The 24,313-nt window shown below is 46.8% G+C and overlaps 1 protein-coding gene across 1 annotated transcript; it reads left to right on the top strand.

The window, feature by feature from the left end:
- The first annotated feature begins 1,688 nt into the window (after positions 1-1,688).
- Positions 1,689-23,218, top strand: LOC149342053 (uncharacterized). The gene is made up of 5 exons (XM_089544358.1): positions 1,689-1,805; positions 8,553-8,704; positions 12,894-12,961; positions 21,605-21,685; positions 23,085-23,218. Exons 1-5 carry the CDS (start codon positions 1,689-1,691, stop codon positions 23,216-23,218), a joined length of 552 nt encoding a protein of 183 aa, XP_089400484.1.
- Positions 23,219-24,313: the final 1,095 nt, after the last annotated feature.

Here is a 24,313-nt window from a genome sequence, read left to right as displayed (position 1 = left end):
TTTTGCTCCGGCTTTTGAGAAGCAAAGCACGGGTGAAAAGACATTGGTTCCACGTTCACGGTCAGATGGCCAGTGTGGAGAGTATCAGAGGTCAAGCCATGTGCTGCTGTTGATGAGCGCTTGGCAACAGTTACTACAACGTGAGATTGAGTACGAAGATGTGTGGAGTTCTTTTAACCTGTATTGCCGCGTGAAGCGCACCTAGCCCCTATGGCAAGAGGGTGATTCCTTCCTCATTTTTCCTATGCTAGTTTGGGATCCCACGCATACTAGTAGCCGCAGGCCGACTTTTTAATGTGAGAGTATTAAACGCTCCCGATGTCTTCAAAAACCCGTAGCCGAAACGCGTCACAAAAATGACGTCATCAACCCTCCTCCAGCTATAGGACGCCGGTGTTCGGAATGACACATACCTCATAACGCGCTTGAGGTGTTCAATGACCCAGGGAGCCAGTTAAGCGCCTTACTTTTCCTCAAAATCAATAGAAGAGAAACCCTTCCTCTTGCTTTATGCGGTGAGTACTATGAATTCCTAAACAAATCAAAGCAAGTTGCCTGGAGGCCATTGCAAACTCTACCTGCCCGAATCTTTGTTTGTATTGCCTCATGCCCACGTGGTATATTAGACCCTCTGCAATTTATGGAACTGCTCAAAAGCTAAGCTGAAACATATAATGCACAAGTGCCCTATGGCCTTACCCCCTGAGCGACTCCAACTCTCAGGCCAAAAAAGTGGGAGACTGCGTTGCTCGGCACGGATCCCGAGACAAATCTCCGAGAGTTGAGCTTGGCTCCAGAGATTTCCCGGAAGAACGAACTTTCCGCCACCTGAAGCCGCTATGAATGTCCATGCAAGATAATGAAAGATGAACTCAAATCTCTCACCCTCCTTGTTTTTATGCGATTAAAATTTTGCCACCAACACCACCGCAAGTTTTGAGAAAAGGAAAGGCGCATAACTGCCTCAGCTTGTAGCTCGACAACACCGCCTACCCACAGCGCGATCGAGATGTCAACTCACCCAATCAGCCAGTTACACTTGCTCTCACATTTACACTTCATATTAATTGTTTAGGCGTCCCGATAATTTTTTTAACTGCTAAAGCTCGTCAGTTTACAGAGCACAACCACCTTTGTTTTTTTCCCCGTAATTCTTTAGCCACGCCATCAAACGCGTTTAAATCGAAAGCTGCAAAGCCTCAATCCATTAGCAGTAAACAAGTTTGCTGCAGAAAAGCGTGCCTTCGAAGACTCCTCGCAATCACATTCAGGACAGATGGTTCTAGATAGAGGAACACATGCTACTAAAGTACCCCGCAGTGAACCATAATGTTTCTCAATTCCGTTCTTTGTGAAGATCAAATAAATACAGAATTTTTGCTGTCGTGTTCGAGGCGTGATCTCGGCTATGGAAAAGCAACCGCAATAAATTAACTCCCCTTCTCAAATTGCCCTGCTAGTGCACCGTGCAGCGTTCAGAGGAGGTAGAGACAAAAATGACAGCAGTTTTATTAGAACTCACAAAGGTCTACTAATTCAATACCTTTTTTTTTAATTAGTTTTGTCACTGTATCGACTTGAGCTGTTGTCTCGGGAAGCGGCGGTTTAATCTGGAAATGACGTCACAGCGATTGCTGGACCATTTGTTGGATACAAAAGCCCGCAAGCTAGCTCCACATTGGCTAAGCATGCAGCTTATCCGTGTTGTTGCGCTGACGCTCTCCTGCATTTCCTGCTTTCACATACCTTGCTGTGCTGGCAAGCCTAAACACCAACTTCATCATGAAACTTCAGAAGTTAGAAAGGTACGTGAGAGAAATATTTCACTTCACCTTTGTGCTCTTAGTAACTTTCAACATACACCAAATTCGTTCAGTTCAACGTAGCTTGTCCTCTTTCCATCAGCGTACCTGTTATGGGCGAGGCTGTCAACCGCGGCGCTTTCGTTTGCCTCTGTCTCTCAATCTCCTGGTGTAACCTTACGCGGGAACATTTAGGATATATAGCCCTCTATATTTAATTCCTAACATTCGAAGATACTGAATCTCTTCGGGCTGATAACGTATGGCTCCTTAGTGTGCTTGCAATTTTGAACACACATTTACTCCTTTTTCGCCTCCTACAGTACACTCCTTCGGCGTCCACGGCACGATATTTTATATGCATGCTCGGTGTTATATTCATACAATATTCACAACATGAGCCTCTAAAGATTCTTCTGCGGGCCCACACGCGAGCTACGCGGCCTGCCTTTGTAGGCATAATAGGTTCTCCATGATTCAACAATTCATAGACGCGCGAAGCAACTCGGAATAGTCGCATACAAGAATTTTCATGAAATTTGTAAAAGCAGACCAGTATTTTTGACCATAGACCGATCACTATGTCGGACCCTGAAAGGGGATTTAATAAGTTACCGTAGCCCGCAACGCCCCCCACAATCACTGAGCATAAGCGTGGTTACTCCCCTGAAAGCAGGACTTCGAGTAATGCATACAGATGGCCTACTTTTTCCACCGTCTTGGTAAACTTCGCTCGAGCGTAGAAGCAGAAAAGAGCCGCTAAGAAGATTGGGCAATAAAAAAGCTGGCGCGTGAAAAAGAAAAACAGCATCATGAATAGAATCGGCAGTAGCGTATCTCTTCAGAAGCTTCGACAGAATTGTCAACAGCGAAGCAAGGGGCTTCTTAGCTGTAGGCTGCGTCAGAAGTGTCGACGGTAAAATTTCGAATTGCAACCCATCTGTAGGGAACGAATGTAAAACAAATATTTGCAAAGGAAGGCAAAAAGGCAACAGGCAAGACATTTAGTTGCAAGTTCTTCTGGAAGAGGCTGTTGGCAATGGGAGGGTAACCACATCCGTGAAAGTGTAAATCAAAACGACGAAAAAAGCCGCGAAAGCTAGTCAGGGCTACCTCACATCGCGAGATATGCATTGGGCGACATTCTATCAGAAAATAAATTTTTTTAATTGTCAGAAAACAGCACAGTTGGTGACGCGTGCGTACTTCTCTTATAATACCTGCCTAGTGGGCTCCGATCACGAAATAAATCCGTGGAAGAAAAGTCAAAAGAAATCCACAGAAACTGAACATCACAAAACACTTAGCAAATGTGATTTCGAAAAAGAGTAGAGATGGGCCCAGGCTATCGCAGTGCACATTCCTCGTCTTCCTCGTGTCCAGTCAAGCGTGGTGCAACTTGCCAAAAACGAATAATACCCAACACGAAACAACCACGTAATTTGAGGCTCATTACAATTACAACAGTGCCGAGAGGCTTTATTCTCATAACAACCAATCAAGTTTAAAAGTTTTTACGCAGCGTTTTAAGCGCCTGGCATTGGATTCGGGATTAGGTACCTGGTGGCCATGGGCTCATTTAATTTTGCTTGTGACATATAAAAAGGCAAATCTCCTCAGTTTGGTGGCATCGCTTTTTTGAAGACGATTGCGGTCGGAATATGGATTTCCTGTTCCTCAGCACAGCCAAGTACTAGCCCGGCATTTTGGTTATTTACGTCCTCACTGAGTGATATTTATATGCTGCCGTTTAGAACATGATAGCGCCTTGCACATGTATCGACTCCTTGCTTATTCCGCTGGTAACTAAACATGTTCGTTACCAGCGTTAGTACTCAAGCACTGAGCACAATTGACAAGCTGGTGAAGGTGCTGCCGTGTGTGTGTAGTGCCCACCGTATGCAACACCATCTGCGAGGCTTTAATACAGACGCGACGCAACCTCACTTGCTTGTTTGTCCAGCCCCGCGACACGATGCCAACTACGCCACCTCGCGTGTGCCTGTCAACTGAGCGATTTTGAACGAGATTTTAGACGATATTTTCGGCTAGTGGTTAAAAGGTTCTTAGCACAAATAAGACACGGACGATGAGAGAGAGCGGATGAGAGAGGCGCTGTAGCGCGAAATAGCGCCTGTCGCGCCTGTCCCGTCCAGTTTCGTGTCGTCCGTGTCCTTTTTGCACTACGTTTTCAAAGCCCAGTTACCAACTAGCCCAAACCAAGCTACGCCTCAAACGTACTGCTAACTCTAATTCTGTAGCACGCAGGACCCGTCCATGACTCAAGCGTCATTGACATAGCAGTGGCTTCCTAGCTAGTCCTCCAAAAATGGCAGGACTTCTCCGCAGATGTTGAAAAAAAAACTTACTTTTAAGGCGGAAGCCTTTAATGCCTCATCGTTGTAAGCAGGAGTTGTCGACAGAAATGTCACGCTTTTCAATTGGTCAAAATGCTCGCGCATCATGGGGCCAATTGTACTTTGGCAAATAACCATGCAACCAATTAAAGGGATCGGATAGTGATGCTCCAACTAAGTGGGATTTAGTTTAGTTAATTGCTTAATTAATTAATTAGCCTAATTAAAGCAGAGGAGAATCAAAAGGAAAAGAAAAGAAACACGCGCGTCGCAGCAACAACCGCGTCCGCGGAAGCAGACGCAGCTCAAAAAAACAGATAAGCGGCCGAAGCCGCGTTCCCTCCACCACCACCCACTTCCCCACCAAGTTCGACATTGCCTGTTCCGACGTTCCTCGTTTCGTATACATTGTGTTGAACATCCTAGACAGTTCCAACATTTGACAGGTGAATGATAGAACATGATGGATAGAATTACAGTATTGTAAATATAAAATAGGTAGTACAGAAAGGTGGGCAAGTTGGTTATTACTATCCATGGTAAAACAGCGCGGAAAAAACACGAGGACGGAACAAACACGACAACACGAGCGCTGACTTTCAACTGCGATTTATTACGCACATGTGTACATATATAGCATTCCCGCCAAACATTTAACAGAACAAAAAAAAACACTGCATCATCACTGAAAATATTAAATCTACATATCTACAAATGCATGCTCCAAAAAGGTGATTTCGCGGTTAGCTAGTGATAATGAGGGCTTACTAATGCATGCTGTACCCCCTTTGTCAATGTGATATGCCTCTACTATTTCCCTTACTATCTGATCCTTATGTTTGAAGATGACGGATGTCTGATGAAGCAATGGGGCGCACGTGTGCTCAGGTTGCCTGCAGTGAAGCGCCAAATTCGAACCGGCTGCCTTGTCCAAAGAATTATGGTGCTCCCTCAGGCGTTCGTTTAGACATCGCCCAGTCTGGCCAACATACCACCCACCACAAGAAAGGGGAATCTTATAAACAACACCCTCGATGCACTCAACCCTCCTCTCTACGTGTGCTGTGGTACAACCACCACCGATCCTCCTTCCTAGTAGGGCCTCTCGCTTCCGCTGCACAGCTCGGCAAATGTTGCTTAATTTTCTGCGAGACGAAAATACCACATCAATTTGAAATTTTCGCCCCACTTTCTTCAGACGGTGTGAAAATGCGTGGACGTATGGGATGACAGCTATCTTCCGGCGCTTTGAGACTTCATTCGCCTGAGGAACACGCTTATGGTCCGATTTGATTTTGGCCACCAACCTTTCGCATAACCTTCCAATAGTTGCCTCAGGAAAACCAGCGTGCTTAAGCCTGGAAATTTGGCCTTGCACTCCTTCCTCAATACGATGGACACACGACTTGGTCAGAGCGGCGCGAACACAAGACAAGGCGATGCCTTCCTTTACCAGCTTGGAATGCCCGGACTGAAAACTGAGTAAGGGCTTTACGGAGCGAGGCGAATACAACCAGCAAACGTGTCCGGGCTCAAGTCTCAGCTCCACATCCAAGAACTGAATCCTACCTTGTTTAACGTTCTCCATGGTGAAAGCAAGTCCATGACCATTTCTGACAAATGTTCACGACATCCTGCGTGCATTCTTCGTTTTTTACAAAAACGAGGTAATCGTCCACGTATCTGTGTACTTTCAGTACGCCGTCCGGTAACTCTCCTGCAATTGCTTTGTCAATTCTACTAAGGAACAAGTCGCTTAGCAGCGGAGCCACGCGAGAACCAATGCATATCCCGGAACGCTGTATAAACACACCTTCATTGTATGTACCTCCGGTCGACCATTGTTGAATGGAATGAAGGTGTGTTTATACAGCGTTCCGGGATATGCATTGGTTCTCGCGTGGCTCCTCTGCTAAGCGACTTGTTCCTTAGTAGAATTGACAAAGCAATTGCAGGAGAGTTACCGGACGGCGTACTGAAAGTACACAGATACGTGGACGATTACCTCGTTTTTGTAAAAAACGAAGAATGCACGCAGGATGTCGTGAACACATTTGTCAGAAATGGTCATGGACTTGCTTTCACCATGGAGAACGTTAAACAAGGTAGGATTCAGTTCTTGGATGTGGAGCTGAGACTTGAGCCCGGACACGTTTGCTGGTTGTATTCGCCTCGCTCCGTAAAGCCCTTACTCAGTTTTCAGTCCGGGCATTCCAAGCTGGTAAAGGAAGGCATCGCCTTGTCTTGTGTTCGCGCCGCTCTGACCAAGTCGTGTGTCCATCGTATTGAGGAAGGAGTGCAAGGCCAAATTTCCAGGCTTAAGCACGCTGGTTTTCCTGAGGCAACTATTGGAAGGTTATGCGAAAGGTTGGTGGCCAAAATCAAATCGGACCATAAGCGTGTTCCTCAGGCGAATGAAGTCTCAAAGCGCCGGAAGATAGCTGTCATCCCATACGTCCACGCATTTTCACACCGTCTGAAGAAAGTGGGGCGAAAATTTCAAATTGATGTGGTATTTTCGTCTCGCAGAAAATTAAGCAACATTTGCCGAGCTGTGCAGAGGAAGCGAGAGGCCCTACTAGGAAGGAGGATCGTTGGTGGTTGTACTACAGCACACGTAGAGAGGAGGGTTGAGTGCATCGAGGGTGTTGTTTATAAGATTCCCCTTTCTTGTGGTGGGTGGTATGTTGGCCAGACTGGGCGATGTCTAAACGAACGCCTGAGGGAGCACCATAATTCTTTGGACAAGGCAGCCGGTTCGAATTTGGCGCTTCACTGCAGGCAACTTGAGCACACGTGCGCCCCATTGCTTCATCAGACATCCGTCATCTTCAAACATAAGGATCAGATAGTAAGGGAAATAGTAGAGGCATATCACATTGACAAAGGGGGTACAGCATGCATTAGTAAGCCCTCATTATCACTAGCTAACCGCGAAATCACCTTTTTGGAGCATGCATTTGTAGATATGTAGATTTAATATTTTCAGTAATGATGCAGTGTTTTTTTTGTTCTGTTAAATGTTTGGCGGGAATGCTATATATGTACACATGTGCGTAATAAATTGCAGTTGAAAGTCAGCGCTCGTGTTGTCGTGTTTGTTCCGTCCTCGTGTTTTTTCCGCGCTGTTTTACCATGGATATAAAATAGGCTAATTAACCTTTCTAGTCAGACCACATAAATAAATAAAACCGATTACGAAATTGGTCGAGTTGGGGAACCGAACCAGGGTCTCCGGAGTGCGACACGAGCACGCTAGCCACTGCGCCATGCCGGCTGAATGGTTTGGAATGAACAAAGGCGCGTCTAAATAATACGGCGTCTTCGTTCACTCCCATCTTCCCCCCTTCCCTTACGGCGAAGTTCAGGTGTCCACCCAGATATGCGAGAGAAATACATTTCCTTTCCTCAAAAATAAATTTACCGTCCAGCAAGGCGTAGAGCCGAATGGGTGATGTCGTTCTGTGGACTCCCTGGCATCGTTGCAAGACGCTGTCGCGTTCCACTCTTACAGGCGAAGCTTGACATCTTAACCACACATCAGTGACACAAGCAGACAGCCAATGGACGCGTCACTCACTGGCAGCACTTGAATCATCATTCACAACCACATTCGTGGCAACATGCTGTACTCAGGCTTTCGCCTTGCACCACTTTAGTCGCCAAAGTGTCTCCTAACTTTTCGGTAGCAGCGCACTCACTTTATTACACTTCTACACTTCTCTCATTGAAATTAACCACGCTCTCCGCCCGTTGCCACACTGAATCACTAAAATTCTTACATTGTATCGTCAATTCATCGGTAAGGCTCTCAGTTAACCACTACATTAACTTTGCACCTTTATCATCTACAAGAAGTCATCACGAGCTAAATTTAATACCGTATTTTGCACGTACTAATTTGTTCAAATTCAGTTTTTTTCCCCGTTCAATAGAAGCCTGGAATTCTTTACCTGGATCCATTCGTTCATCTCCATTTCAAAGTTTTATAACTGCCATGGAAGACACATAATACCTGAATATTCCGACCGTGCCATTAACAGTTCCTTTTTTGTTTGTTACTTTTTGTGTGTTTTGAACTTCATTGTGCTCACTTTGTACATATTGTTGTATTTTGTTACCTTTAGTATTTTGCTTTTTGTTTTTTTCCCACTCCTGCCATAGCGCATATAATTGCGCTGCAGTATGTATAAATAAATAAATAAATAAAATAAATTGAATGACGGTAGTGGACCACTCCTTATGTTAACCAAAGCCAGACGGGGTGTTGAATTTTGAACATGGGGGTGCTTTTCTGCATTGGTCAGTGGTATTGCAGAAACTTCACGTTGATGTTTAAATCTGCCGCCAAATGTCACTATGAGCACTAACAACACTATACCTCCATTTGCAGGTTTTTGAGAGCTTCACTCGTGTTGTTGCTATTTTTGACATGGACAAGGATGGTGACCTTGACTGCTTAACAGGGATGCGGGCGGACTATGACACAAGTGTTCCACGAGCGACATATGTCTGGATGTTCCCAGGAATCAATGGACGTGAACCGTACGTTTGGTTCAGCACAATTGCACGGGAAGGAATTTTACGCTCTAAAGCAAACCAACACCAATATTTCAGCTCAATATACACGTCGTTGAGATATTTATAGGTCGTCAGTTTGGATCCAACCGCCAGCATGTGGTTGTTTCTTCTGCTTTCTAGTCGGTTATTTTTGCGTGATAAACTAATTCCGCTATTATATCCTACTTAATTTATAGAAAGAAACAATGTAAAAACACAAATATTTTCCTTTGGAATTTCGTTTCGGTGAATGCCGAATTCCTTTTGTGACTGAGATACTCAGTGACGCCACTCGCTAAAACGAACTCTTTCGTTATTCAGAGCATTTGCAAAGTCCAGAGCTCTTAATGGACAGAGACGACAAATACTGGCTAGCCTTTCTCAAAAGGGTACGGCAACGTAATCAGCAAAGACCACTTCCATCGAAAGCTCAGCTTTTATAGTGTACAAGAGAACAAAAAACGAAATACAGGTGTTGTCATCAGCGGCCGATTTCGCAATCAAAATACATGCGTCGACACAATTTTTTTTTTGTGCGTATCCACAGTTTGCCACCGTTTTGAAGTGAATAACCGTTTTGAAGTAAAGCCTGAGGCTACGCCCAACTGTTATTCACTTCAAAACGGTGGCAAACTGTCCGTTTCGTTAAGAGCGGCAGGATTTTTATTGGACTCTAGGAAAGTTATCAAAACGAATGTTCTCGCCAGTAATTGCGCTTTTTTGGGTGCCGGACTAAGGTCAAACTAGCGAGAACAGCCAGATATATACTCATGAGTGCTAAAATAATTCCATCTACTCGTCCTCACTATGCCTTTAATTCAAATTTTTGGTGGAACACCTTGATTTAAATACCAATTTGCAAGAGCAACAAGCAGGAACGACATGACTGCAGGTGTTTTCAGCCTTCAAAAATCTAAGCCATAGTGTAAGAAAGAAAGAGGTCGACTGCGAGCATTGCACGATTAGCTTTAATGGGGAAAAGCTGGTAATGTTTCAACGTATTTAAACAGAGTTGGCGTAGTTAAACCAAGCAGACGTGCGGAAGCACGCGTTTAGGTTGTTTGCCTCATAATTTTGCTCTGCTGGGACGTCCGCCTGTCTGGCAACGATATTAATTCGATAGCAGTATTAGATGGTGAAGACAAGACAAGGACGTGCAGTGTACAACGCCAGAGCATGTTACAGCTTAACACAAGGTGTGTTTGGCTGCTACGATAGCAGTGGGATGCATGAAGCCCCAAAAATCTTGCTGTTCACTTCCTGCCTGTTCGTTTCTCCTCGGAGTTCCTGTTTTCAGTACTGAGGCAACGGTTATGCAAGGATTTAGTTTGTGTGTTCTTCCCTCCGCTCAAGTACAGCTCTGTGTATTTTGGTTTACTGCGATATAACGTACTCGGAAGAGTGCATGAGATGCCTTTCTCGCCGTGTGCGAAGACATCGTTCTATATGTTATATAGCGAGACATTCCCCGTAAAACATGGTTAGAAAAAAAGGGCATTTTTGTGTCCACGGTAAATTGCCGCGTTTGTGTTGTTCGAGATATGATTGAGTATTGTTCATAGATTGCAAAGATACAGTCCCATTTCGGGATATCTTGCAACGGACATTGAAAAAAGACCATTCTTCACTCCAATCTGCACGACATCTCATTGCACTGTCATTTGCTGATGAACCATTAGACATGTTCGTTCTCATTGGGCTTCACAGCCTCGGGAAAACGCCCATGATGGACCCATATTGTGAATCTGTTGCTTCTTCAAAAGTCCACTTCACAGAATGATTGTTCAATAAAGGAATTATACGCCCAGACCACAAGCTGCGAAATCGCGGGTTCGTAACGACTTTCTATTCCGTACTATTCAGTCCTTGTTCATGAAGGATAGCCCGTAAGATATCTGCTTACTGCCTCCCCGCAGTTCTCCCTCACGTTCGGGGTTTGTCCTGGTTCACCTCCTCGTCTCCGCCAAGAGCTACGCTGCTCCACTGCTGTTTCTTCTCTGCTGCTCTGAGGTCGTGTCCTCTGTTACGGAGCATAGAGGAAGTATCGTAGTCACGGCATCATTTTTAAGGCGAAAGCCTTTATTGGCTCTTTCTCCAGTGCTTCCCGGGTTACATCCAGCGCCTCGGGTAACTCATCGACGACTAGCGCAGCCCATAGGAGGAAACGAATGGTAGCATCAGATAGAGGGGACAAAATGTAACCCCGACGACAGGTTTGATGACTGTAGAGTGTATAGGTTATATAAGTATCGCCAATTATTGCGAGAAAAAAAAAACAAAGGAAACGGCAAAATATGTCGATATAGTGCGGACGTCGATATAGCGACGCGAACGGTGTGACGTCACATCACTGGAAGTCGTCACAGCATAGCTAAAACTATCACAGAAAGGCAGGAAAAACGCCGGATTTCAGTCAAATTAGATTAAAAAAATGTGTAATTAAGGGTAATTGGCACTTAATATGACCGAAACATCCAAATTTTGGTAAAATTTGCTCGAAAAGGAAAAAAACTGGATGATGACGTCACATCAGACGAAAGGTCGTCGAAACAGTGTGACCCGCCGCCAAGCAACAACTGCCGATGCGCTGAGCATGCGCAGCGTGACGTCACCGCTTCCTTTCCCAACGCTCTGCTCCTCTTTCGTGAAATTAATTCAAGCGCGGTATATTCAAATCAGTGCAATGAGTCGCAAACGGCTTTCGCTTCCCGCACTTGAGAGATATCGAAGTGCCTCCAATTTTTCGAGAATTAGTGAGACCGACCTGTTGTGTCGTAGGTTTATCTCCAACAGCGAACACAAAAATCGCCCATCGCGGGCCCTTCGACGTGCTTATCTTTATCTGTAAGAAATCTTTACCACATCGCGTCGAAACTGAATATACTGGCCGCTCGAACAATAACAATTCACTCCTAGGCTCTTATCGCACGCACTTCATTATTGGCATAGCATTCGTTATTTCTCACCTGTTAGTACTTCAGTTCTCGCGCTTCGGATGTGGCGCATATATTCCCACTGGTCTTCCGAGTTACCCCTACACCCAATTCAAGAGCATAACAAACACTGGACGCAGCATGCAACCAAAACTCACGAGTGAGTACGCCCGTGCACTGTTAAGGGTATCGCGATGCGAACCGCTCATGTGTTACGCATGTATCAGGTGTCGCGGATCCACTTGAGAGGCGCTTGGTGGATCTCCCTGCAGCTGGTCAGCTAGTGTTATTTTGTGTTGAATCGAAACGTGCTGCTGCTCTGTGTCTTGTTTCACCGCTGTTTATCCTTTCTCCTAGATGGCGCTACGTGTACTGCACACGGATAACGACGCAATCATCTTTATAACCGTCGGAGTATAGTATAGTTGTAGAGGAGAGTGCATCATCCAAGGATCGGCAGATGCGGCCATTAAAATATAATATGTAATATTTTAATACAAGCCATTCGACACAATTAATTTCGGGGGTACAACGGCACCCGCAACGCGTTCGCTCTTTCCCCTCGACGGGAGAAAGAGAAAGGCGGGCACGGGTACCGGCGGATGCTACAGCACCGTCCGAGCGAAGCCCGCCGTCGAGAAGGAGAGCGAAAGTTGGTTTAGGCCGCAGCTGTTGTAGCGAGGAGAACAGGGAGGAAAGGAAATACGAAGAACTGCGCTGTCCGGCCAGGCAGGAATCTAGGGGTGAAATAAGACATTGAGAAAGTGGTGCCGTAGCTTTCCGAGCCGGCGGGGGCTCGCTCTTCGCGGAAGCAGGGAAGATGGCTGACGCGTTGTTCGAACGGGGTGAAGAGGAGGATGACAAGGCTTCTGTAGTGCTATGCTGCTCGGCTAGAAATCAACAAGGCCACGAAACAACGTACGAAATGAGCGGATACGAAACGGACGAAGCCTACCAAAGGAAGCCGACAATCAGATGCGGAAAACCAATCTACGGGCGCGTAAAGAAAGTGGCGGTAATCTTGAAAGGATGGCGCAACCTAAAACATTGGTAGGGTTTTAACATAGTTAAACCGAGTAGACGTGGGAAAGTATGCAAATGCGAGCTTAGAATATACAACTTCATAGCCAGCCCTCGAAGTGGTTCAGGCAGCCGCGGAAAGAGCTTATATAGTCACTGTTTTTATGTTACGCTTTTAAGCACGCCGATTTTTATTTGCAACCTTTTTGTTCGCATTTCAGAAGAAATATTACCTATTCTGTTGTACCGGGACCGAGGCCTGATATGTTCCGCTTCTGGGAGAAAAATGGTAAATATGTTTCGGAAAATAAACGTTGCTGGAAAGTTCGTCAAGTAGCCAGAAAGTTGTGAACGATACTTTATCATTGAAAAGAAAGACATACGAGGGCTAGGTAAAGCAAGCAATCAATATCCTGAGAAATAATCTTTGTTAGCCATGCCATCGAAACGTGATGACGTCGCCCGAAGCACAAACAGAATGGGCCTACCCAGGGTTATGAAAAAAATGCTCTTATAGCTAACAGCGCTTACTAAATTTAGGGTGAACATTGAAGCAACTTCTTGCACTTACCTATTATCAAGTATCTGTGTGAATGTTGTTGCGGCCCTGCAGTCACTTAAGCAGAATACGGTACATATTTTCTAACGAAATTATCTGCAGTAGATGACACGACGAAAATACTTGCATTTGCTTTACGGGCACTAATGCCCCAAAATGACTCAGACTATGGGGGACGCCGTAATGGAGGTATCCGGATAATATCGACCACCTGGAGTTCATTAACGTGCACTACCGCCACACAGTACACGGGTCTCAGGTATTTCGCCTCTAAAGAAATGCGACTGCAGTGGCCATCACCGAATCAGCAGTCGATCACGATAACCACTCAGCAACCACGGCGGCTTGAGACTGCTTGGTGAAGCGGTGTGTGGTGTGCTCCATTATAAGTTCACATGACGATCAAGTCAAGCTGAATGTTCAGCTCAACCGCCTGTTGAAGTGGTGTAGTACTAGGCACATGTGAGTTAATTATTCTGCAGACGCGGGTTCGATCCCTGCCGCGGCGGTTGAATTTCTTTGGAGGAGGAATTCTAGAGGCCCGTGTACTGTGCGATGTCAGTGCACGTTAAAGAACCTCAGGTGGTCGAAATTTCCGGAGCCCTCCACTATGGCGTATCTCATAGCCTTAGTCGCTTTGGGACGTTAAACCCCATAAACCAAACCTAATTATTCTAAGACTGTTGTTTTGGCCATTACAAATAAGAAGCGCCCATTGATCCTTTACTGTACCGCCGATGGAAACAAACTTCTCTGTGTTTACCAATACAAGCATCTAGGTTTTGATAATACTAATAATCTGCGTTGGGAACGTAATATTACCCACATTTCTAATAACGCCACGAAACAATTACATTATTCGGAGCGATGTCTTAAGCTTCTACCATAGAAGTTTCTCATTTTGCCTTTTCTAGATCATGGCAATATTATGTAAGATCCATTTAACTGAGTCAATATCAATAAAGTGGAAATGTTGCAAAAGAAATCCATCAGGTTCATCTTTAATCGGTATGGCATTGCGCCAGTTACTGAATTCAGGAATAGAGCAGGTTTCAGCTAGGGCATTATCTGGCAGAAATAAAATTGCGCGCTTGAGTTTTCTCTCTAAAGATGTGAAAGGCAAACTACTAAGCATCACTGATTAATATGTCATTTATTCGATGAGCAACGCTAACTAAAAACCAACACTGTTAGATACGTCGTATTTTCGATGAATATATCACATTTTCTCCTGTCTTTTAAAAAAAAATAAATGTTTTAGAATGCTTACTCTTTCGACCCTCGGTAGCTAAGTGGAATGGCCTGGACATTATAAGCGTTGAAGTGCATGACGTCGATGAATTTCAGGCGTTTATTGAACTTACTTAGTATGTGAAGTCTGCTCCTTATTCTTTAATGCGTTTGAATGCATTACATTTCCATTCATGTGCTTAATATTTCATGTATAGTGTTTTTTTTCAAACGTTGCGGGGGTTTTTGCCAACTGTGTACTATCCCGATGTTTACTGATGTATTTGCCACCCTGTCAAGTCCCCTACCTGAGGCAAGCAGTAAAGCATATAAAAATAAAATTGATAATATAATATCAACAGGTATTCAAGCTTTATTGCACCATAAAATTAGCGGAACAGTTTGGTTTATAGTTTACGGGTATTTAATGTCCCGAAGCAACACAGGCTATGAGGGATGCCGTAGTGAAGGGCTCTGGAAATTTCCACCAACTGGGGTTCTTTACCGTGCACTGACATTGCGCAGTCAACGGATGTGTAAAATCCGGTGAAGCGATGGTCCCAGTTTCGAACTCCGAACCAGAACGAACTTTTCTTTAAAGGGTCAGTCTACTCACCGAGATGAGTGTATAAATAATGGCATATTCTGGTAGTTGGCACCCTATAACATAAATAACAAGGGATCTGCTCCCGGATTAGGCAGGACTTTATATTTTATTTCGGCGTTAAAAGTCGCGTAAAAGTGCATGGTGGCGACCACAAACGCTCATTTTGTTGGTGCAGGTGGTAGACTTTTTTTGTAGAAGCATAAGTGAATATACTACGTACCGTTAGTATGCACCAATGTCACAGAAACGTACGTTTTGTTCTAGTAAACTGTAGAAGGCGTACCGCTCGCTTTTTCTGTAAATCACATGAATATTTATAGTTATACGTACGCTAAACGCAGGCACATTCCCACTATTAGTTCATCGTATGATAGCAGAGACGCAAAAATAAACTCAGCCTATAGTGGCGCCATCTGGTAGTCACGACGGGAACCATTGCTGCAAACAAACCGACTTTCCCCTTAAGCCTAGAAGCGGCAGAATCGTCACTCTAATTATTAAAATAAAGCAAATTTATCCCTTATACGTTTTCTTATAGGCAAGATGAGACGAAGCGAAAGTCCGGCGCCCCATTTATGGCCAGTGAACGCACTGAAAAAGGCAGCAACAACGAGAATTCAGTCCAAAGCGAGAGGTCCGGCTTCGACGGGCGCCGCCATGTTTGTCGCCGCGCGGCGGAAATCCAGATGGTTGCCAGATGAGACTACCACCTCATACAGATGTGTTCCCACATCAATAAATTCTATTTTAAAATGTTCTACCGCACTTCTTGGCACCACACCTGGCTAAACGGTAGTTTGAGTAATGAGCTATCGGTTGCCAACAAGAAAATATGGCCGATAAAATTCAGTAGACTGGCCCTTTAACTTCGAAGTTTCTGAGAAAGCTGTATAGGTTTCTGTCGTGTCCGGTCTCTGTGTTGAATGCAGCGAAAGACGCACACGGTACTTTAAGACTTCGTTTATTTAAAGCCGATGAGGGTGCGACCAGCGTCGACCGAGGCAGGAGCCGAACTGGCCGCCCGAAGAAAGGAGGGAGCGGAGAAGCGTCCACGGGAGGGAGTGGCTTCCCAAAACAGGAGGAGGATGCGGGGGCGTGGGGGGGCATCTGGCGACAGCGTGCGACGAGGGGCAAGTGGTCGTTAGGAGGAGGATGCGAGTGGTCGTTAGGAGGAGGATGCGAGTGGTCGTTAGGAGGAGGATGCGGGGGCGCACACACACAAAAGCAATAAGGGGACACAACACTTCCTTCCCCCTTAGAAAGTTGCCTGGTATCGTGCAGGGGGTCGGCGCTCACGCGTGGAGGCGCGCTGGCTGTCGTGTCCGGTCGCTGTGTTGAATGCAGCGAAAGACGCACACGGTACTTTAAGACTTCGTTTATTTAAAGCCGATGAGGGTGCGACCAGCGTCGACCGAGGCAGGAGCCGAACTGGCCGCCCGAAGAAAGGAGGGAGCGGAGAAGCGTCCACGGGAGGGAGTGGCTTCCCAAAACAGGAGGAGGATGCGGGGGCGCACCATGGGGGGGCATCTGGCGACAGCGTGCGACGAGGGGCAAGTGGTCGTTAGGAGGAGGATGCGAGTGGTCGTTAGGAGGAGGATGCGGGGGCGCACACACACAAAAGCAATAAGGGGACACAACACTTCCTTCCCCCTTAGAAAGTTGCCTGGTATCGTGCAGGGGGTCGGCGCTCACGCGTGGAGGCGCGCTGGCTTTGTGCGCTCGGGGGAGAAACACTTGTAGGCTGGCTGTTGTTCGCTGTGTCTCCTAGGTCTGTCCTGGGCGAAGTCTCTTCTTCCGGGAAGAGGTGCCAGGCTATGTGGGAAGATGGTGCACGTGCTCTCTCCGCTAGCGGACAGCTCTCAGACGGCGTCGTAAATCTACGCAGCTGGTTGAGATGTCGGCGTGCTACTGTGCCATGTATGTTGACGAGCCAAGAGCGCAGGCCTATGCGTCTGACAATTGTAGCTTCCTCCCAGCGTGGCTTTTTCAGAAACTGTCGGGCGAGGACGCGCTGCCCCTCATTAAGCGTGCCGCAGCGCGGAATTGCTTTTTCTTCCCGGAACGTCTCTGCCTTTGGCTCGGGGAGGATGGCTGTGAGCTGGGTTCGCATTTCACGCTCGAACATCATTTTCGAGGGGGTCTCGCCTGTTGTGCTCTGAACCGTCGTGTGCTGCTTGAAGAGAAAGCGCGCAAGGCGGCGCTGCAGCGAGCCTGTCTGATCTCTTTCAAGGGCGCGTTTTAGCTCGGCTACGTAGCGCTCGGCTTGTCCGTTTGTCGCTGGGTGGTAGGGGGCCGATGTAACTGATGAGATCCCGTTGTCGCGATAAAACTTGAGGATCTCCGCAGACACAAACGGTGTTCCGTTGTCCGACACTACCTTGCGCGGCAGGCCGAACGTTGCAAATAGTGATCGGAGGTTGTCAATGACTGCTGCCGAAGTCGTCTGTCCCATTTGCCTTATCTCAAGCCACTTTGTGTAGGCATCTACGACCACAAGGAAAGTGCAGCCCTCAATTGGTCCTGCAAAATCAATGTGCAGTGTGTGCCATGGTGTGTCTGGCTTTTCCCATTCTGGGACAGGAGCTTTCGGCGGGGCGCTCCGGCTGCTCTGGCAAGGCTTGCATTCTCGCACCACTGTTTCGATGTCGTTGTCAATTCCAGGCCACCACATGTAGCTTCTGGCACACTTTTTCATTGCAACGATGCCCCGATGTCCGGCGTGGATGAGAGACATAGCTTGTGCGCGTAGTTCTCTCGGCATCACAACTCGGGACCCAAATATGATGCAGCCGCGATGGGTGCTCAACTCTGTAGCTCGCCTGCGGTAAGCGTCGAAGTTGTCCCCTTTGAGTTTATGCACGTTGCCTTGTTGAACAGCTGTGTAAACTAGCCGGAGAGCTGCGCACTTCTGCGTAGATGCTGCAACTGTGCCTGCTGTAAGCGGAGGTTCTGGCAGTGCTTCGAACATCAGAACGTCTCCTGGTGGAAATGGTTCGTCAACAGTTGCGTCTAGTGGCAGACGGCTTAGCGCATCGGCGTTTTGATGTTTACTCCCATTGCGGTAGACCAGAGCGTAGTCGTACGCTGAGAGTTTGATGCACCAACGTGTCATTCGCGGAGACAAAGTTGGTGGCATAGGCCTTTGTGGTCCCAGAATGCCCAATAGCGGTCGGTGATCGGTTATAAAGGTCACCTTCCGGCCGGCAATGTACTGGTGAAAATGTGTCGCCGGGTAGACGATGGCTAGCCCTTCTTTGTCAAGTTGCGCGTAGTTGCGTTCTGCTTGCGACAACGTACGTGAGGCGAAGGCGATGGGAGCTTCCCTTCCTTGCTCGTCAGTTTGCGATAGAACCGCGCCGACTCCGTACGGTGATGCGTCGCAAGCCAAAAGCAGAGGCTTCCATTCGTCGTAGTGGCGGAGGACTGTACATCTTCGAATCAGGTCTTTCAGGGCATCGAATGACCGCTGATGGCGTGGCGACCATGTCCATGTCACATCTTTCCGAAGGAGTTGGTATAAGTCGTTGGCCACGGTAGCTCTTTGTTCCAAGAACCGGTCGTAGAACGTCAAGAGTCCGAGAAAAGCCTGTAGCTCCTGCTTGTTTGTTGGAGCTCGTGCTTCTGTGATCGCTCGCACTTTGTCCTCGGTAGGGTGAATGCCTTCCGCATTAATTCGGTGTCCCAGAAATTGCACCTCTGGCACCGCAAAACAGCACTTCGATTTGCTTATGCACAAATTAGCGTTTGCTAGCCTTTCGAGAACGAGCTCTAGGCGCACTGCATGCTCTTCAGTGGAAGTGCCACTGATGATGACATCGTCAAGGTAGACACAAACTCCTGGGATGCCCTGAAGCACTGTCTCCATGAATTTTTGAAATATGGCCGGGGCTGCAGCTACGCCAAAAGGCAGTCGCTTGACTTTGTACAAGCCTTTCAGTGTGTTAATTGCCAATAATTCAGCAGTTGACTCGCTCACCTTCAGCTGCTGATACGCCTGGGTGAGGTCCAATGTGCTGAAGACTCTTGCGCCACGCAGTACACTGAATACTTCTTCAGGTGTCGGTAGCGGGTAAGAGGACGCTTTAGTCGCAAGATTGACGGTGCTCCGGTAGTCTCCGCAGAGGCGTATGGTTCCGTTCTTCTTGCGAACTACGACAAGTGGTGTGGCCCATTCTGAATGCTGCGTCGGCTCGATGACACCTTGCTGCTCCAGTTTGTCCAACTCTTTTTCAACTGAATCTCGGAGAGCAAACGGCACCGGCCTGGCCTTCAGAAATTTGGGTTGCGCGTTGTCCAACAACTCCAGTGTGACCGGGGGCCCTTCGTTTCCTGGAATCTCTTCCGAGAATACTCTTTCGTATTTCTCTTGCAGTTGCTCAACCATGTTCTGGCTCGGCGTCTGGTGTATGCCGCATATCATCACGCCTAGTGGAGAAAACCAGTTTCTCCCTAGAAGGCTTGATCCTGTGCCCTTCACAACAAGCAGAGGTAGCGTATGGGTCTGGCCGTTGTAGTTAACCTGCACGTTGGCAGAGCCCAATAGTGGCAGATTCTGTCCTGACCACGTTCGCAGGTGCGTGTCGTCTTGTTGCAGGGCGGGTGCGTCAGATGGCCATGAAGTTCGGAACGTGTCCTCACTGATCAGAGTACAGGCTGCGCCGGAGTCCACCTCGAACTTAATCAGCTGGTGATGTACGCTTACTTCTGTAAAAATCTTCGGTCGCGTGCCGAGATTCATGGTGTTCAGGTCGTACAACACAGATGGTGTTGCTGATGTTGTTCCATGGAGATCAGATAGCGGCGTATTCTCTGAGGCGTTGACGCTGTGATTAGGCTGGGAAGGTGACTTTATCTTGGCAAGTCTCCGTTTCGTAATGCATGCTCTTTCGATATGCCCTCGCTTGTGGCAAAAATTACACGTGGCTGACTGGAATCGACATCCCTGGGGGTTGTGTTGGTCGTCACACCGCCAGCAGCGTTGTGCCTTTTTGACCGATTTTACAACAACAGAAGGCTTGCGCACCTGGTTGCTTGTCTGGTGTACCGGCTCGGTGTTCCGGCGAATCCCTCTCTGCTGGTGACCGGCGCTCTCCGCTCGAACGGCGATGTCGTAAGCTTTGCTGAATGTGAGGTCCTTCTCAGCGAACAGGCGCTGCTGCAGTGACTCGTCACTCAGTCCGCACACAAATCTGTCGCGTAACATCACGTCCAAGGGAAGCATGGTGGTGTTAGCAGAAGAAGCTGCGTCTCCCTCCTGCCCGGTAGCTGTTGTCGACAGCGTTCCAAAATTGCAGTCGGCAGCGAGCTTCTTGAGCGCGGCTACGTAGGCGCTCACAGTTTCTCCTCCCAGTTGATCTCGTCGTTGGAAGCGAGCCCGGCTGTAGACCTCGGATGGCCTTGGGTCGTAGTGCTTTTGCAGCGCTTTTACGATGTCGTCGTAAGACACTGCCGCTGGTGTGCTTGGCTGAATAAGGGCGCAGACAGTATCGTAGGTCTGCTCCCCGCACAGCGTCAGCAGGTTGGCCCTCTTCAAGGCTGGGTCTGTGATGTTGTTAGCTTCAAAGTAGAACTGAAGGCGTCCAACCCACGATGACCACGATGAGCCGTTGAACTCTGGTATCTGATTGGGAAACCCTCGCGTAGCCATGGCTTGTCAATAGCGTTGCGTAGCGCGGGTCGAATCCACTTTCTCGTCGCCACTGTCGTGTCCGGTCGCTGTGTTGAATGCAGCGAAAGACGCACACGGTACTTTAAGACTTCGTTTATTTAAAGCCGATGAGGGTGCGACCAGCGTCGACCGAGGCAGGAGCCGAACTGGCCGCCCGAAGAAAGGAGGGAGCGGAGAAGCGTCCACGGGAGGGAGTGGCTTCCCAAAACAGGAGGAGGATGCGGGGGCGCACCATGGGGGGGCATCTGGCGACAGCGTGCGACGAGGGGCAAGTGGTCGTTAGGAGGAGGATGCGAGTGGTCGTTAGGAGGAGGATGCGAGTGGTCGTTAGGAGGAGGATGCGGGGGCGCGCACACACAAAAGCAATAAGGGGACACAACAGTTTCCTTTGTTGCCGTATGGCTGCGCTTGGGTGGATGTCAATGAGTAATTACTTCCTTATTACAAATCTACTCCACCTTCGGTGATTCCCCCTTAACATTTGACCAACGTCTAAAATTTCGCCTCCATCTGAGCGCAACAGTATACTCGAGCGCGCAGGAAAAAGGCACGTGACACTATTCCGCAGATTTCTTAAGTAGTAGTTCATCGGCCACCTTTCTCCAAACTCTGGATAATTGAGATGAGGACCTATGCTCTACGATAATGTTCTTACTACAACTACCGCGAGCTTAACACGTTAACAAGAGATTTAACTCTATTTTCGAGGCCACCAATCTAAACTGGCTCAACACAAGAAGCGACACGACCATAGATACGAAACCCTTGGGAACAGGTTGACCTGACCAGACTAATCGGCAAGAGAAAATGCCTTGTTCCAAGTAAGCATCTGCCGATATCGTTCCTCACCGTTATCATGACCTTGCAGGGAACGGAACTGTTCAGACCGGCAGATATATTTACACGGACTACAAGGAGTGCGCCGTTGTTGCCTTTTACGACATGAATGGTAAGGAATAAAAAAGTGACGAACCACTCTTCATAGAGTACATCAAACTTAGCTGGCAGAAGTCACTTTTTATATCACTTTAATATAAATTATCTGATGTGTTGCTTGTCTTTATTCTTGTGCAACGACTAATTTGCAGCTTTACAGCCACAGCACAGGAAGGAAAAGGTGCGCTAATACAAAATGTGGTTAGGGAAAGAAAGTGCTGAATGTCAATCTTTATTTAAGTGGTCCATCAAACCAAAAAAAACTGGCGGAGACCTTAGGGTAGTGGAGGTGCAATCTAATTATTCTTGAGCATATTCTCAGGTTTTTGTCCACTCCAGAAGCGATTAAAATGTAGGCTGGATTCTGAAACTAATACTAGGCCACGAGTGCCGCTTGGAATAGCAGTTAGCGTAGAGGCTGGTTAATGAATTCCGCTGTAAGAAGCAGTTACCAGAACATGTTTAAGACAGCACTGAAAGAGAAACAAAGAGGTGAAAACAAAAGGTAATAGAAGTAATACGGACAAATACAGTGGCTGCAGAACAGCGAGGTGAGATGTTACAGGTAGATGTGATTCAAAAACGAAGGCGATAAATGTAGTTAGGAGGCTTAAAAAGCAAACCAAGACGAAAACAATCAAATACAGAGGAAGTTAGAAATAAAACTCAGATACAAGAAGCTGAGAAACTGTAAAGGCAAAGGCAAAATGTTCTTAACCAGGAGGGAATGGCCAGAAAGAGATAATAGCTGAACATCCGTGTCACAGTCCGGCCCTAAGAGAGTAAGACTAATCTCCACTGAAGCAGGTAAAACAAAATAGGTGCCAAAATGAGGAGGAAAAATGAAATAAAAAAAGAGTACCTAACACGATACAATGCGGTCACGAAAAGGAAGATAAGTCTCAGCGGGGCGCAAAATTAGAGCCGTCTATTATTTCTTCAGAATTAGAAAATAATAAAAATATCAACAAAAAAGGGGGTAGAGAACAGAAGATATAGAAAACGTAAACTAAAGCACGCACACAGCCATAATGGACGCACAACACTAACATCAGAGTCAAAATGAGCATATATGTACATAAACTATAGGATAAGGTGTAAATACAAGGAAGTAGAAGGGGAAAAATTGCAAAAACAATGAAAAAATCTAGCAAAATGTCGAATGTAGGAATCAAAAGAAAACAAAACATGTTACTATTAGAGAAGTTAAGGAGTCCAAAATGGTTCTTGTTTGCCCAACTGGAAGGCAAGCAGTAAGAAATCAAGCAACAATACAGTGACCAAGATGCCTGAAATGTTTGTGAAAGACACGTTTGCCTCGAGGTAGCTTTCAATGCGCCGACGCTGTCTGTACACGGCATATTTCTTGCTGCCCTCAAAGTGCACAAGGGTTCCTTTTTTTCTTTTCACAGAATGCATGCTGTGGACTTCCTGGGATGTGAAAGACGCTGTCTCGCGAACATGCATGGAACAATACGAAGACAACTGCGACGTCGTAAACAAGTCCTACGATGAAGAAACGTGCAGCCCGTTCTTCAGTGTTTAGCGAGAGAAAAAAAATGGTACATTCATAAACCGGCGTGCTTTGTCCCATTCCAGATCTTTGATGGATTGTTTTAATCAATATTAAGCAGGTATTGGCAATTGTTTATTAGAAATTCAACTGCGCGTCCACTTTTTGTTCGTGTAGCATCAAGTATTCCTCCTAAAGTTTCACAGGGTGTTTAGTGGTAACACCACAAGTATTTAATGCTGATCCCAGCAAAAATCAGCCTGTATTAATACGCAGATCTATTCTTACCTTTTCCACGTACTTGTCAGTTGACCTAGGAACATGAGAGAACAATGCGCATTCATTTATTAAGAAAAATGTCAAGGAAATCCCCCCACGGCTCAGGGACGTAAACGGCAAAGAATACGCGCGAAGTTCAAGTTACAAATTGTAAAACGGAATAAATTGCTCACTCCAGTAAACCGTGTCTGTTTTCGTTCCTTCAAGTGGCACGCAGCATATGCAGTCAAGAAGCTTCGCCGAAATAAAAAAAAATTTAAATCGCCTTTTGGGTACCCTTTCCGGCACGGGAAAGCAGCCATCCCCGTACTTAGAAAGGCTGTATATACTATATGTTCACACTGAACGAGTTTCTAGATGTTCGCTTTGGGAGACATTCAATTAAATTCACTGCACAAAATATATTCTGCGCCTGAGATTGCGTTACACTATTACGAGTCAGACAACGTGTAGTTCCGACGCCACTGCGAACTGAACGCTCGCCACACTTGCGCGGAAATTTGACCTTCGACAAGTCTTCACGAAATATCGTGTCGTATGTACCCTAAACTGGTTTGGTTTGGTTGGTTTATGGGGTTTAACTACCCAAAGCGACTGAGGCTATGAGAGACGCCGTAGTGGAGGGCTCCGGGAATTTCGACCACATGGGGTTCTTTAACGTGCACTGACATCGCACAGTACACAAGCCTCTGGAATTTCTCCTCCAAAGAAATTCAACCGCCGCGGCCGGGATCGAACCCGCGTCTTTCGGGTCAGCAGCCAAGCATCATAACCACTGAGCCACCGCGGCGGCTCGTATCATAAACAAGTACACGTCATTATCTACATACGAAATGAAGGCAAAATTTT

The sequence above is a fragment of the Amblyomma mixtum genome, chromosome 5 (assembly GCF_055824585.1).
Source record: "Amblyomma mixtum isolate Tamu chromosome 5, ASM5582458v1, whole genome shotgun sequence".
Lineage (NCBI taxonomy): Eukaryota > Metazoa > Arthropoda > Arachnida > Ixodida > Ixodidae > Amblyomma > Amblyomma mixtum.
This window is presented reverse-complemented; position numbering and strand designations above follow the sequence as displayed.